This window comes from Camarhynchus parvulus, chromosome 8 (assembly GCF_901933205.1).
Source record: "Camarhynchus parvulus chromosome 8, STF_HiC, whole genome shotgun sequence".
Lineage (NCBI taxonomy): Eukaryota > Metazoa > Chordata > Aves > Passeriformes > Thraupidae > Camarhynchus > Camarhynchus parvulus.
Genome location: NC_044578.1, coordinates 14,393,566 through 14,410,538, shown reverse-complemented (window position 1 = coordinate 14,410,538; position 16,973 = coordinate 14,393,566). Strand labels below are relative to the sequence as shown.

Sequence of the window (16,973 nt, the reverse complement as noted above, 5' to 3'; positions counted from 1 at the left end):
TTTATTTCATGCTTTATATTTTCATTTTCTTTAGGTTCTTTGAGCTTGGTTTAACAGCTTACATAATTCATGCTTTATTTTGAAAAATGCTAACACTGAGTAACGGAACAAAGAATCAGTGCTGTTGTGATCTTTTCTTTTAATTAACACTTGGGTTTTTTGCTGGAAAAAGAAAATGCTTCTTTGGAGGTTTTATGATAGAGGATTGATTGATGTAGAAAGCTTGCACAAATCCGTGTCTGTGAAAAGGCTGACTTCAAACCTGAAGAGGTGCTTCAGTACACAAGTTGCATTCTGTGATGGGAGTTGCTGTGCTGAGGAAGGGAATGTTTGATACAGCACAGCTTAGAGAGACAAGTGCAGACAGATACAAATTCAGGAAGAAGGCTAAGGAAAATTTAAATATTTCTTCCTTTATCCGCGCTGTGGTTTTTTCTCTAATATACAGAGATTGTATTTTAAAGTATTTTCACAGTGAAAATGAAAGAAATTAGGAAGTATTTCATTGTGACAGGAATCAGGTCTACAGTTCAGCTCAGTCAAATAAAATACTGGGGTCAGATAAAAATGCCTTTACAGCATCTCACAGCAGTGACATGCCTCATGGCTCGTATGCCCATTATGGCTCCTTTACTTGTTTTGTTCATGATGTCAGTTTTGGTGGCAATTTATGTTTTCAGGATGCGTTTTCCCTCTGTTCTGGGAGCTGTGCACTCCGTGGTGCTGGTCTCTGGGTGGCCACCAGAGGTCTGTCTCTGACAGAGTAATAACCCACCTGGAAACTGCTCAACGCGCCCACCTGGTTCGTTGAGGCTGCTCTAGGGAAAAACACAGGCAGGTTTGGTTTTGTAGATTTTAGCAGAACATTAGGCATCAAATAGATGTAGAAGTGTAACCTTTTAAAGTTACATATTATTCCAGTTCTGTTAGAGAAAACTCAGACTGTGGGTGTCACAGGACTTCATGACACCCATAACATTTTGTTGAATATCACATTGGAATGAGGTCAAGCGGTGCAAATAGTCATATATCCATTATGTGAGCTTAGCACCTGACAGTGCTTAGGGTCTGGTGTGTCCCTCTCCTAGGGATGTAATGTGAACCCCTTCTCATGCTGTTTGTCAGTCAAGATTTGTAGACAGATTGCTCCAGAGGGTGGAGGCTGGAAGCTGCTCAACATGTGTGCCTGGAAAACTGAGAACAGCTTCTCCCATGTCCTCCTGACACTCTCCCTGCAAGCCAAGCTCTTGGGCAGTACAAGGCAGGAATGAGAGCAGTCCAGAACTAGGAAGTACAAGATGTATCCTTGTGTCATCCCCTGCCTGTGCCAGCACTGGAGGACACATCAGTGTTGTTTTGAAGTGTTAGCCAGACTCTTCACTTCCTGGATTCCATGAGTTTGTTTGCTAAATCCCATGTTGTGGACGCATACGTGCCAATGCTGGGCAACACATGGGTTAGACTGATGTGTAGTGTTGAATATCTAGGTAATGGAGGGTCATTAGAAAGTAGTGTCTGAGTCCAGAGTGTGAACTCATGGTGCATCTGACTTCTTATTCATAAATTTTTAAAGTGCTGCTTCACCCTACATTTCCTGGGGTGCCCTTATTTTCAGTACAGCTGAGAGTTGCCCACTGGATACATTCTTCCATGGAGCTGATGGGGTGAATTGCTGGGATAGGGGGCCTCAGGGAAAAAGGGTGAAGGGTGAGGCCAGGCTGAAACCAAGGGCAGGAGCACCAACTGGGAAGCTCCAGGCAGCAGGTCAAACAGAAAGAGGGGAATGAGCTTACAAGTCCATGGCTCCTGTTCCCTGGCAGGAGATGATGTAGTGAGACACTGAAATGGGGCAGTGCAGTTCTCTGAGCTCTGCAGCTTGTGCTGCCCTACTCCAGCCCTCCCTGCTGCTTGCACTGTCATCAGCATCTCCAGCCAGCTTCCTCCACACTCCACAGCACATATGTCCCAGACCAAATCCTTTTTACCTCTCCTCCCCACCAAGAGGGGCCAGAGGTCTGCAAACCTCTCTTGTAGCAGGCATGCTTGCAGCCTGGGAGCATTTGGTCAGAGGGGTATATGTGGAAGAGGAGGAAGTTCTTACATTAACTCACCTCTTCAATGTAATTGTGAGAAAAAAATACAGTGTGGAGATTTGGGACTAGCATAATTTAGGTGATCATTATTGTTACACTTTGAGGTACACCTGGAAGTTCTAATCAGCTCTATCAGCTCTAATCCTTAGCTAGGTAGAGATAATCACAATTATTATTTGAAGTGTTGATTTTGAGAATGTAGCAAGAGTTTTCTGAGCTGGGTTTTGACTTAATATAACACTGCTGGAACTGTTATACTTGAATTTATTTGTTACTCAGTACATAGGTTTGCTTGCCTTCTTGGACCTATGAAGAAAGTTAAGTTGCTAAAGGAAGTCAATATTATCCAAAGCTATACGAGCTGAATGCCCAGTACTTCAGTTAAACTTCAGTGCATTCTGACAGATACTGGGTATTGTCAGATGAAGGGATAACTGGTCTGTCATTAAACTTCATGTCCTTTTAATCACTTTTATGAATTCAAAATGAAAGAGACAGGAAATACTACAGTATTCGCACTTTGACGTAAGATATCCTGTATACTAATATTTTAAGAATACTGGTTGCTAAATTGAAACAGAATAATCAGTGAATCACTATCTTTGACAGGCTGCCAGTGAAATACTTCTGTAGAGCCAGAACTGCTGTTGATATCTTAAGATGTAATGAATTTGGAATTTTTGTCAATATTTTAGTTTGCATGTATATATAAACACACATTTCAAAACACCTTCTAAACATATTTAAAACAGTTATACTGCATCCTTGACAAAACTGAGAAGAAATGCTCAGAGGAAGCCTAGATAAGAAAATTAAGCTTTATGAGATATTTAATTTATTTTTAAAGAAATGCATACATATTAGACACTTCTAGACATCTGCCAAGGCACTTAACAAGTATGTCCATATCCAGAATCCTTTTTAGATCAGTCCTTTAATTCCCAGCAGCTGTACTGTCTACAATCACAGTTTTTTGAGCATCTTCTTAGGTACTGCTGTGACTGTAAAGGTGGTGCAAATTTTTGCTGTGGTTCTGAGAGCCAGCTGGAGGAGACAGCCACTTTGTATATACTGCTGCTGTCTTTGTAACATTAGAAGTAAAAAATGTTTCCATTGTTGCTGTGAAAAAATTTTAAATCATCTACATGTAGTTCTGGGGGAACTGCAGTTGATGACAAAGGAAGTTTTTGGAAGTTTTAGGAGAAATGAAAGGTAGATAGTCACTTTTTGTAAAACTGTAATTGTGAAACAGCCTGTGCAGTTCTGAAAATGTTTTGCATCTACATCTCATGCAGGGAGAGAGGTGCTTGGCTTTTTTTCCCTCTAATTCATTTCCATGCTTCTGAAGTAGCCAGAGTACAAGATGAAACCAAGCAGTGCAGGGATGGGCTATGATGCTGCTTGTACTGACATCACTGTTGTGCTTGTGCTTCACCCAGATCTCTGCTGTTTAATAGTTTTAAAGTCAGTGCCTTGGTATCCAGAAAACCAGGGCACTGTTGGAGGGGCACTCCATGGCAGCAGAGTGGCATGGAATGCTTAATGGAGTGAGCTGTTACTCAAATGCAGATAACTTACACAATTAGGCATTTTCATTTAGAAAATGAACATACTACATGTCCGTTGTATTTGAAGGAAGTGCTGCCCCAGTGAGCTATAATGGGATATTCAGTCAGTGAGATCTGGAGCCAGGATATCTGACTTTGATCAGAACTTGTTGTGATGCAGCCTTGATAGCATCTACAGCTGACATCAAGTTCTCTGGGCACACATCAGTGATGGTGATAGAGGCTTCACTTCAATAACAGGCACCCAGCAGGTTGTTTTTCAAGACTTCATTATACAGTGAAGAGAATGAAGCCATTCCTGTTTCCAAGCTTCTTTTTTTCTTGCCTACTTCTATCCTGTTCTTAAACTGTCTTGCCTTTTTCTGCTTGTCATTTGCTTTCAGGCAAGAGTACTTTGAAGAGAGATTAAATCATTATTGCCAGTTATGGTATTAGCTTGCTGAGAAAAAAATCAACATTTCTGTTTTATCAAAGTGGAATTTTTTGATGAGAAATGAGCTTTTTAACTTCAGCTTCCCTGATACACAGCACTTTCTGTGCACTATTCCATAGACAGAATTGTCCCTAAGGGGGAGGGACGGTGGAAGTCTGGGAAGAATCCTCTAAGCTGATTTTACAGCTGCAGTGATGAGCTGAGTCTGCCTCAGTGAGCCCACAGGGAATCAGCCTTGCATGTGAAATGAGGATGTGCTGTGTGACAGCCGTTTACAGACACATGCAGTGTGTTCCTAGCAACAGGTAGCAGATAGCTAGAAGTTCTTTTGGAGTATTTCTTTTTCAAGTGCCTGTGCTAGAGACAGTCCTTTGGGCCACGTACATGTTTCTGTGAGCTGTGTCATGGTTTGTCTCTCTCATGCTTTGGCTGTCTTGATTTAAAGATCAAATTGTCACAGAAAGTGTCACTTAAAATAGATTAACATGGCTTGTTGGAAAAAATTGTGGAAGATGGTGAGTTAAATGAAAACATGCTACCAAGCCTCATGTTAGTTAATAACATAGAACAAAACCCTCATCTGAACAGTCCTTATAAACATTTTGATGTGTGCCCATCATAATCATTTCTTTCAGCTAATGTTGGTGACCCTATTTCTATGTCTAAAGCTTACTAACTTTTACTAGTCTCCCTGGGAAAGTGCTTTGAAATAACACCATTCCATGTTAAATGGCAGATACTAACATGTTTGAGAGGAATCACAAGCTTGTTAATCACAAGGGAACTGAACTGGTTACATAACCTTAGGGATATTCCAGTTTGCCCTGTGTGTATGGTAACATTGGTGCTTCCTTCAGCTGTCAAGATAAGAATTGCAAAACCTTGTTTTATTTACCTTGTAAAAAACTCCCAAAATTCCACTCAGTGGTTTTGAGTTATTTCAAAACATTTTGCAGTTTGGTAATTTAAGACTGTCATACCAATATGCAAAAGAGCATAAAATTCATGGGCCCAAATACTATATGGTTATATATATGCTATATGATTAATAATGTTTTCTGTGTTACCCTCCAGCTCTGGCTGTGCAGTCTTCTTACCTCTTCCAGACCTGATGTTCTCTAATTCCACATTCTCATTCTCTACTTTAACAAACATGAGCAGAAAGAAGGGAAGAATCACAAGGCATACTGCACAACTCTGCTGAGGCACATACTGCTTTGGGGACCCTGGACTTCATCAATTTGTTTCATTCTAATTACTACTTTCTTGGAGATGGGGGTTCCTGCTTGCTCTTTTTTTGGTAATTACTAATGCATCTGATTTTACTTACTCCAGAAAGTGTAGTTCAGTTGTAAAGCTCACTTTTCTCCTAGGAACAACTGGGCAAGGGAATTACTTATTTGATAAGCTCACTTTATAAAAAGGGCTTGCATTTAAAAATTGATACCACAGTTAATTGATTTTAGCAGCTAAGTTTACTGTTTTGCTAGTGGATGCACATACACTTCTCTCTGCAGCCAGCTAGAACCTGCTGGATAATGTTTCATTTGCCTGATAAACAAATTAAACAACATGTTGGAACAACACCGTGTTTACTTTTTATTGGAGACCAGAATCTTTGCATATCTGAAGGTGATTATTCTGTATGCAGTGTTTTTAAAAGTAGTTAAAAAAAGACACCATTAGTATCCCTGTGCTTCACAAGTGTTTGAGCTCCAATTTCTACATCTTTGCTGTTTGTCATGAGTGTGAATTTCTGAACCAGAGCAAAAGGCCAGGAACCTACCTTTTAGTTTGAGCTTTCTCTTAAGGAATTCTTTCAGAAAAGTTTCTGCAGATTTTCTGCAAGTGAGCAAAAAGGCAAATAGAGACTGCCTGATGTAGCAAAATTCTCTAGAAGTACTGTCTAAAATGATACTGCTCTCGATCTATGCTTCAGTAGCTTCTCTTCTCAGGTATTACTTATGCTAGCTGGAAAGGGAAGGTGGGTCTTAAAAATAACAACTGATATACAGAAGAAAAGAATGTGACATCACTTTGTCTCTACCAGAAGTTTTACAATCTTTCTGTAAAATGTTTGTTCTTTCTAACTTCTCTTATCCATGTTATGCCAGAAGGCAGCTTCCTTCCCTGGCCATGACACATTTTCTGTTGAGGCCATCATTGCTGGAAGAGGTTGAGTCTCCTGTGTTCTGTAGGACCCAGCCTCACCTGGGACTCTGGCTATTATTGTTGCAGAGGTTTGGTAATCTCTCCTGGGTGATATGCCAAAAAACAGTTTCCTTTTCTGAAATTAAAGGGCAGCTGGAATATACTCACTTTTAAAATGTGAAATATTGTTGATCAGTTAATTGGTGATATCTTATTATATTTGTAAGGAACAGATTTTCATTCCATGAGGATTTGAAATGTAGCAGGATGTGGGAGCATTTCATCTTTAAAGGACATCTCAGCTTCTCTGCATGCCCCTTTTACTCTTTGAAGCCATTCAAAATCTTAACTGTGTATTTTCTTCTGCACCTATGCTGTAGGTTCCCAAGCTTTATCACATAAAAAAAAAATTGGTAGTTGTTACCAACTAAGACTAAGAATATGCATTTCTTTTTGTTTTCAGGGAGAACAAGTTCTACTGGCATTTGAAGCTCATATTTCCTCACTGTCATGCCGAATACACTTTAAAAGGGTACAGAGCTTTAAAAAATATTTTTATAAAGTTTCAATTAATCTGCTGGAGTTGAACTGCAAAATATTTTGATCAGTTATTACCAAGTTCTGTTATACAAGGTAAACTCAGGTATTAATTTTAGTCTTAAATGAAAGATCTATTTTCAATCTAAAAAGTATTGGAAGTTGTGTAGTCCTTTTCTCTCTGAAAGTGAGCAGACTTTGCAAATCAGGCCTAATGTTTCTTAATCCTTTTCTCTATGTAAATAGAGAGTTTGTATATTCATAACAGTAGTAGCCCTACACCTGACATACTCTCTTCTCATGGAGCAGATGTTCAGCACAATTTGCCACCCCTCCTCACCTGCACTCTGGAACTGACCTTCATACAGGGCGAAGTGGTTGCATTGTTTGCTTTGTAGGAAAGTCCACAAACACTTTTTGAAAAGGCAAAATATAAGTAAGCTTTTATTGACAAATGTTTCTCCTTTTTTCTAGCCTGAAGGGAGATGAGAATTATGTGTTGTCTGCTCCTAGGGCTGCAGGAACAGCATGTTTCTTTTGCAGAGTTAGAAACTGGAGATATGCATCTGTTTACTCCCCATACGTGCCTGTGAAATCCCAATGCTGAAACTGAGATAAAGCTGCTCATATCTGTGCGGTATTGATACACACTTATGATCCTCCCATAAACTACTCAGCTGTGCCACTGTAGCATGCTAATATACAGGTGACTCACAATAGATATTTGTGTACATGATGAAGGATGTCTCTCTCACATGCTTGATTTTTATCTTTGCTGAAAGGGTGCCTGATGATAAAACACTTGCTGATATCCTCAAGCCATACATTGATCCAGTGGAGTCAGATCCTGTAGTTTGTCAAAGGTGGGTATTGAATAACTCTTCTGCCTAGTTGATATAATGCACTAATAAAAGGGAATAGTTCTGAATACATGGCTTAAATCAGCTGCATTATCAGCTTGCAGAGCTGAGTTCCCAGTCAGCAGGACATCTTTAATTCCTGTGACAAAAACCATCCTAACATTCACCAACCAACTAACCCTTGGGTCCAGCCACCCAATTTAAACCAACAAAAAATTAAGAAATTGACTCATGGCATAAAGACTCAACAAAGCAACTGTAATTCTGAAAAATGTAACCATGATTAACTTCAGTGGAGGTGACAGTAAACCTTCAGAATAATTAGAAAAACATGCTAATAATTATAGCCCTCATTTATAGAAAACACCTAGTATGCAACAAATTGTTTTAATGAAAAAAATACATTATTTTGGCTGTTGACATGCATAAGAGATCCATCTCTTATGGATGACAGGAAGAAAAGTCATTGTACATAATTTCTGCATCTTTGCTGCTTTTTTTTTTTCAGATTAAAAATCTATACAGCATCTCCTCAATCAGATGTACGAATTTTAATGAAAATAGAAAACAGGAGCCGAAACTCTGTCAGGTAAAGTGGTTCTTCAGTTTATGTGCTTTCTAATTAAAAATAACAAGAAGATTTAACACACTTCTTAGTCCTTAATATTACAATTGGAGATTGCATAATCTCATGGATTAAATTCCAGTGAGTAATTACAGTTGGTTATAAAAATGGCAAAAATGCTAATTCTTTGTCTTTTATTATGTCAGCATTGATATTTCAGTGCAATTATTGAATCAGTGTGCCCGTACCTAAACTGCTTCAGCAGCAGTCCATGTCAATGTAACAGAGTACAGGTCTGTGTTAAAATGCTGAATAATTGTCTTGACCCACAGAAATGCATACAACCATTTCTTTCTGGAAGTTCTGCTGTGGATATGTTAACCTCCCAGAGGGAGGGAGGGAGTTGAAGTGATAGTCAAGGAGACTTTTCTTTTTAAATTAGTGCAGCAAAAATTATGTGTTTATCACAATCCAGTCACTGCATTTGAAATTACACATTTTTCTCAAAGTTACTTGCTCATCACTCTTCATGTTACCATATTTCTGGGTGTGGGCTTTTATGTCTTCAGAATTCAGACTTCTGCAGAATTGTTTTCTTTTTTTTTTTCAGAACAGACAATAATCTTGAACTTCAAAATTAAGCTTCAAAGAAATATTTTTTGCTAGTATAAATACCATTCTGAACACTCCACCCTGTTGTCATTGTTACTGAAAAGGATATGTATCAGCTTAGTAGCATAATTTACTGTGGTTCACCAGTGATTCCTAGTTAGGCATCTGAAATTACATTTTTGTCTTCAAATGTAACAAATGTAAATAATATGCTTCCCTAAAATATGATACATTATTTCTAAGGTTGAAATAAGGATATATTGTAAAAATTTTAGCTGTAATTTAGCTTCCAGTTTATGCTGGGGATTTTTCCCAGTAATATTAAAAAATGTGCAATGTACTTTTCAATTCAAATTCAGATGCAAACTCTTAATGATTTTGATTGATTTTTTTCTCTTTGCAATCATTATTTGATATATGGTTGTAACATTTGCCATCAGAATTGCCAGCTAGAAACCTGTTGTTTTTAAGTGAATTTGAAGATACAGAGCCCTGATTCTTATATGCAGTTGATAATGAGGTTGGAGTAATTGGTATTTATCCCACTTAGTGAATGTAAAGTTTTATGCACAGGAAAACAAGTAGAAAGTTAAAATAGAGGTGTATCTTGACTTGAGAACTGCAGTTCCTCACTTGAAAATTTTTAATACAAGTTTGTGGAGCACACCCAGCTGGGGCAGTGCAGACAGGTCAAGGAAACAGCATACTGAAAAAAAATTCCTCCTATGAAAGGGAAGAACAAAGTTTGTTTGAAATGGTGGGTATACATAAACAGCATAAAGTCACTTCTGTCAATATAAGCTGTGTCTGTGGCAGCAGGCGCTCAGAGCACTTGGTGTGGGAATTCAGATTTTTACTGTAGGTGCATTACAGATAAGTAAGAGAGAATTTGTTTTGATTTTTTGTCCTTTTGGTTCCTCATCCCTAAGTTAATTGGAGAGTATTGGCTTGCACTCTATGAATCAATAGCTGGAATTGCAGTGGAAGTACTTGTGATTGAAACATGACCAGCTTGCTGCTTAGTGGTTTTCCCTGTGGATCAAAAAATGAGTGGAGACAGAGCTCCCTCACCTTTCTTTATCTGTTTCTTTAGCAGTGGGAAATGTTAACTGCTGGTTTGTGTAGCCTTGAGTGCCATTGTCAGCTCAGTGTAATTTCTCATCCTGTGCCTCCTCATTCTGCATGGTTTTAGGCTGTATATTCCTGTATGGCAAAATGCTCTGCCATCACTTTGAGGGCAGACTGAAGGAGTAGGATTGGTGTAGGCTACCGATACATGTAAGTCATGAATGTTTTGTTATCTACAACTCCTGTGCCCACCAGAAAAATTTCTTCTCCACAAGCTGATAGAAGATAGAAAAGTTGAAAACATATAACATATGTTGTTACGTCAAATGTTGGTTTTAGGCTTAGCAGAACCTTCTGGAAAAAGATCCTTTTCATAGTTACAATTTTGTATTATTGAGGCAGTGCAGTGGTGTTTCAGAGAGTATCTAAACAGGATTATAAAATGTTAGTCTTCTAGTTTTAAGATAAGTATGTTACAGAAGGATTTTAGTATTTCCTGCACTTGTTTATGAAACAGGAGTTAGTGGTTTAGTTTTGGCTGTTTTCTGTGTTTCACAGCAAATCATCCTTTTAGTTTGAAGGTCCTCTGTAGAATGCTTTAAATTTTTGAGGTTTAATTTTTTTTCTTTCTCCAGAAATATAAATTAGCCATGAAGTACTGATTTCTGGTTTCTCACAGGAGTTCTGTGGAACTTCAGAAAGCCACTGGTGTGTAGATATCATGGATGGCTGCCAAACACGGTCCTTGCTTTCTTCTTGTTATGTGTCTTACCATCAGTGGTCACAGTTCTTAGAGAACTTTATGATAAGTTCTTATTTCTGTCTTCTCTAAAACCAGCTTGTAAGAATTGCTTTCAGTATGAATTGGTAGCACTCCACAGTTAATTGGGGTAACCTAAAGCATAATTTCTCCTCATGTCTTCTCAGCTTTAACTGTCATTTCATGCTCTGTAACTCTTAGTTACACTTGGTTTATCTTCTCATTTGCTACACTTAGTTCATGAGGAATCTTGCAAAGGAGGGTTTCAAAAAACAAGCATTACATAACTCTCTTCTTCGTTTAAAACCTTTTGTTTTTAAATGAAGTTTGGAAAAAATCTGCCTTTGAATGGGTCAGAATACTTTTCCATTTAGGTACTGCTTGCTTCGATCACCTGTTATGCAATATTTAGTTAGTGTTGGTGTCCATTCTCTCCTTGACTGTAACTATTCCAAGGAAGGTTTAACTTCTGCCTCTTGGATGATTTTTATAGTCTACATTCTTTCATAAAGTAGTATTTTCTTTCTTCTGGATAAATTATTGTCCTGACTGTCTTCAGACCTTTATTTGGATGCCTTCAAAGTGACTTCATATGGTAAGAGTATTGCTTTTTCCAGTAAGGAAAGGAAAGGTGCAACAGCCAAATTACACAGTGTGATTTGGGAAATACGCCTTCTCATTTTCCTGAGAATAGCCTTATCAGGCTTTATGTAACAAAAAAACCAAACCACAACAGCAAGCAGCCCTTCCAAAATCAAAAAGATTATTGGTCTTTTTTTATTAGTAAGTTGGTAGTCAGGTTGTTTTGTAGCTGCAAATACTTAATGAGAAATTAATTTACTCAGCCTTATCATATAACATGATCCTATTTCTATAAGAAAAATAACTGCAGCTTAAACTTTATTTGCAGTAGATACTTTCAGAGACAATTAAATAAATCTAAATGAAGTTAAACCACAAAAATTGAATATCTTTTATTGGGTTCAGTAACATCTTGCATGAATCTTGTTTAGATAGTTGACACTTTAATGACATATATAGGATTTAATAGAATTTAAAAATAATGCTTTCTTAAACATCAATGTTAAGTCTTTTATATAGTAACGGTCTTTTATGGCCTATTCAGAGTAGCATGTGAGCATTGTTTCAGAATGAGTTGTTGCAGAAAACTTTTTGGGGATTTGAAGGTCGGAGTATGCACTGGCAGAATATTTAGGTGCCTGGAAAATACAGTCTGGTTGGCTTTGAGAGCTTTGCAAAGGCCACTGCTTTCAGTAGAGCAAATCCGTGAAGGAGCTGGAGTACAGAACTGTACCAGACACTTTCCTGTCACTTTCTTGTTGTAAAACTGCCACATCATACAGGAATGGATACAGAATCAGTTGTAGAATTGTTTTCTGTATTAGTAGTACTGGTGTAGCTCATGCTTCAATTACTCAGAAAGCAAAAAATACCAAAAGGATTTTTGTGCCAGTTCCAGCATCAAGGGGCTTCTTAACTGTCTGTGGTGGCACTGGCTGGGGCACATGAGAATAATGGCATGTTTGGCACTTAATTCTTGTGGACCACAGGGAAGAAAATCTGCTCAACAAGTATCAGAGGTTCTCCTCTACTAAATGCCATTGTTTTATGGTGGTGAACACTTCTTTTGCTTTAACTGATTTAATTCAGTTGCTTTCCAGAAGGCTGGATGATGTTAGTAATTTTGGATCACTTCCCTGTCTCAAGATCAGCTGGCAGAAATGAAAGTTATTTCCTTGGATGACTTAGCTCTGTGCTCAAAGAGAATTTTCTTTTGTAGTCTATTGTTTTTAAATAACTATGGGTTAGATCTCATCAGTAGGTTGCAGTAGTCGCAGTAATAGATTTAGGAAGGTGAAGCTTTTTGTCTTAGTATGGGCAAATAAAGCCAACATACTTTTGGAAATTATCCTGGAATTCAAAAAGAAGTAGAAATGTAATGGAACCACATTTTTTAATGTAGCATTTAGATTATTTATTTCCTTATCTTTATAAATGTCAATTACATACTTGTGTCAGTTACTTTAAGATTATTTTAAAAACCCTGTTATTGAAATACATTGATGGTAGCGTCAAGTGTTGAGCTGTTTGTTTTCCTTGGGCACTTCCTTCTGCATTATCATTTGTGAATAACTTCATGTAAAACCAAAAGAACTTACAGTCTTTGCTTTCTGCTTTTCGCACATAACTCAGTTTCTTTTAAAAAGAAACTTCATCTTGCCGAACAAGTGTGCTAGAGTTAGCACATTTCAGCCATTATTTCTTCTTTGCATTTTCTGCAAATGTTGAAAAGTGGTGTGCTTTATTTATTATTCTCTAGTCTTACTTGGGAAGCAATTTCTTTTCACATTTGTGTAGTAGACAATATACATGAGACAGGAATTAAGGATACAAATCCTTGGCTGAACTGCTGGCCTTGGCATGAGTTGGAACAGACCCCAAGCTGGCTTTAACCTATGCCAGAAGATTGACAGTAGAATTCATTACTTCTCTGTAGCTTGCAGCAGCTGGCACAAAAGCAGCTCTGCCAGCTTTACAAAAGCAGGGAGCCCGCTTACAATAGTCATTCTTCACATTCTGCACAACTGTAGTCAGGCACCGGTGACTTCGTGCTGTTCAAGGGGAAATAGAACTTGGTCTGTAGTCTGTTTCTTAAACACAGCACTCCTGTGTATTTAAATTTGCTGCTGTTTTTCCCCCAGAGTGTTGGATTTTGGTTTGTGGGGTTTTTTGAGTTAAAACTTCTTACTTTTCTTACCAAATACTTCCTTACATTTTCCCGCAGGTCATTTCAGACTTCCTAGTTTGTTACTGGAGCCATTTCAGTGTCATTTTTCACATGCTCCTTTTTTATCTGAACATCAGTCTCTCTGCTGACAAAAGCAATGCAGACCAGCAGATGCCAGGTTGCACAGCTTTTACTGTAAAAAACAGTCACTTTGCTTCCTAGCTACTTACATTTTTCAGTGAAATCCTGTTACACAACAGAGATGGAAAGTAAAAAACTACTCATTTCTGAGTATAGTAAGTGTGTATGGTCAGAATCCATAGCAGGCATAGTTAAATGTTTGTGATGTCTGACTACAATTACTTGACCTTTCAAAAGATTTTTGGGATTATTTCAAAAACACCCAGAGTTTGTCCATCTTACTATCTTGTGCAATCATTTTTTCTTGAAAGGGATTCCTTTATGAACCAGTAGACGCCTGGTTTTTTTTAAAGTAACAATCCAGTGTTTTGTAATCCATGCTGAATTCTTTTGGATGAACTGTTTTATAATTAATGGTATTGCATTAGGGTTTCTAGAGTGTCCCAGCTAGAGTTGCTGACTGAGACATTTATTGCACAAAGATATATTTGAGATCATAACCTCCACTCCAAAATTCTGCTGTCTATAGTACAGCAAGTTAAATCCAGACAACTTGCAGAGGAGGAATATGTAAGTAAAGAGGTGGAGATGAGAGAACAGTAAGGGCATTACGGTTGGCTTCAGCTGTCATTTGACCTGTCCAGCCATGTAGTGGTGTTCTGTAAGCACCACAGGCAGATCTGAAGACCCCAGACACTTCATGCTTGCAAAGAAGGTAGGCAGACCCCAAGTTCTAAGCCAGGAAACTATACACAGTATCCTCTTTTTCTCATTGTGTCTGGGTTTAAAGCATAGGAGCAGCCTAACCAGCATATGCACAGGCAAATTTTCTGTCCTCTCTTAGAATGTGCAGCTAGACAAGACTGTTTAAAGAACAAATCTTGCAGTTTGCTCCAGCCTGCCATTTCTACTGGAGAACAGAGGGGAACTGCCCTGTATGTATGTACCTATGTAACATGTATAGTATGGGAAAAGTCCTCATGCGAGTTCATCTGCTGTGTAGCATGCACATAGAAGGCAGGCTAGAAGGCAGGAAAACAGGCTAGGAAATCCAAGAAATTACTATAGTTGGAAAAACCCTGTTGAATAATGGGTATCCCCTTGGCTGAGGGAAGGAGCTGGTGAAATTGAGCTGTAGAGCCAAAGTGGTGTTCAAACTTTGTCCTATTCCAGCATAGAATAAGAGTTGTGAGATCTATTGTGGGGCTTAGTTCAACTCTGTGGGTTGCTGTTAAAATGTTCTTCTGAAGGAACAAGTGGATTTGCTGCTGTTTCTTGGCAGAAAAAAACAATGAGATGCTGACTTAACGTTAGCACAGTTCCTAAATTTCAGGGACCAGGAACATGGAAAGGTTGAAAAGGCTTCTAGAAGCAAAGGTACAAACTCTGCCCTGGACAGTTGATGTGATAGGCTGAACTTGGAATCTGCAGCACCATGAAAACATGGCAGCATAGCCATCAGTGTTTTTAAAGAGACAGAGGAGAGGGCAACTTCTTCATGTTCTTGTCAGGAAGGAGAAAACCTGTTATTTCCTCCTGATCCTGCCGGAGGGGAATCCCGCTTTTTTTTAACTCTTTTGACGGAAGTGAGCTAGGGCTGATTGTTTCAACGTTGCCAAGTAGGAATTGACCTTCCTGCTTGTTTCCCAAGAGAGTAATTTGTTTTCTTCATAGCTTTTCCTTTTCATTGTAAAACATTGGTAACCTGTTACCATAATGGAATGTCTGTGATACTGTGATTCCCATGAAAATAAGTATAAAATTTTTGAATATATTTCCACTATTCAATACAGAGTGTTAAAGGTATTTAGATTTTCTCCATATGAGCTAAATTTGGAAGTTAATACTTGCTCTTCGGGGATTCAAAAGTAGAGAAGGATCAATTCTTCCTGAAGTGGAGGTTCCTGAGATTAACCCAAGCATAATAAGAAAAGTATTTCCAATTTACAGTGACTGATTTCTCATCAGTTTTGTATTTGTTTATTTTAGCAGTGTGCTGCCTGCTTACGTTAATTTGTCAAATGAGATTTGATGTATTCGTTTTCTGAACTTGATGTATTAAGTGTTTATCATTTCATCTCTTGATACTCCTTGATAACCCATGCACCTCTAAAATTATTTATGGTTAGGTTTCATGGGGCTGTGTATCAGTATGCTGTCACTAAAGTAGATTTACCACATTGGCTTTTTCCCTGTGACCATGCCAATATTGTATTAGTGATGGAAGATTCATACTTTGACTTCTCTGCATTTTTGGGGAACCATGCATAGCTTTTACTCATACTAAATATGCCACTGATACCTTTTCAGTTTTTCAAACTTAAAGCATTCATCTTCAGGCAACTCACTGTCTTACTAATCAGAACTTTTCCCTTGTGAAATTTCATATTCACAATAAGTCTTCTGGCTAGTGTTAACTCAGGCTGTTTTGTTTCTATATCTAAGTCATATAGTGGCCTTACATGATTGTGATTTGCATTTTTTTCATATGTCAGCTCTATAGTATTTAAAGAGTTGTGAACCTTGAGCTTTTGAGCAGTTTGTGATGCACTTGAATTATAACATCTTTACTTGCTGCTGGATTTTTGTTCTCTTTTTTCATTATGTCTTATGAGATGGGGAAAGAATTTGCATTCTTGAAATTCAGTATCACTTTATTTCTGTATTCTTTGCACCAAATTCTGCCAAATGCAAGAAACTGTCACTTGCTGGTTTCACATTTTCCTTTTGTTTTATTGTACTTTGTTTTGTAACTAAAGGATGCAGAATGTTCTGTACTTCAGTTAATCTTTAGATCATTATTGTGATCCTGAATCCTTTTACCACATCACTCTTAAAGCTCAGTCCACTAAATTGTTGAAGCAGTTGCCTTATCCGCTTAATGGGTTTTGCCTTCAATTGATATATTTTTCCATTACTGCCATTAAACAGCTTTTAATGTGCTTTTTTTCCTTTGTGCAATTGCCTCATTCTCAAGAGGCTTAAACAAGGACAGCCTTTGTGCATCTGTGGTGACATACTTGTACTCTTACTTTACTCCTCTCTCCATTAACCGTTTTGTATATTTTCTAGGGTAGAAGTGAACACACCAATGAGTTTTTCTGGACATCTACTATTGTGTCATATAATTTAGGTGACAGTTGTTACTTTTTTTCTTGCAGGATGTTTAAGCTGCCTGAAGTACATTTGTTGTAAGAGGGGGGTTGTGAGTTCAGTTTTTCTTTCCCCCATTTTACACTTGACTTTTCAACAGTTCTTAGATTTCTTAGCCCATGAAAGAGAGGAGACCTTGGATTGTTACAGCTTGTCTTAGTATAGTCATTGTTTGAGGATGACCTATGGGTGAAATATGACAAGGAAAAGGAACAGCTCCATAGTTGTCTCAATAATTGGCTGTGCCTTTATTTGCTCTGTGAACATAGGTGTAGTTAGGAAA

General features: G+C 38.0%; 1 protein-coding gene across 1 annotated transcript in view; it reads left to right on the top strand.

Annotated features, from left to right (window-relative positions):
• ZNHIT6 (zinc finger HIT-type containing 6) overlaps positions 1–16,973 on the top strand; it is a 30,045-nt gene that overhangs the window by 3,128 nt on the left and 9,944 nt on the right. Inside the window, exons 6-8 of the mRNA XM_030953543.1 lie at positions 6,709–6,777; positions 7,565–7,645; positions 8,151–8,231. Coding sequence (XP_030809403.1) covers positions 6,709–6,777; positions 7,565–7,645; positions 8,151–8,231 — 231 coding nt within the window. The remainder of the gene's footprint in view (positions 1–6,708; positions 6,778–7,564; positions 7,646–8,150; positions 8,232–16,973) is intronic.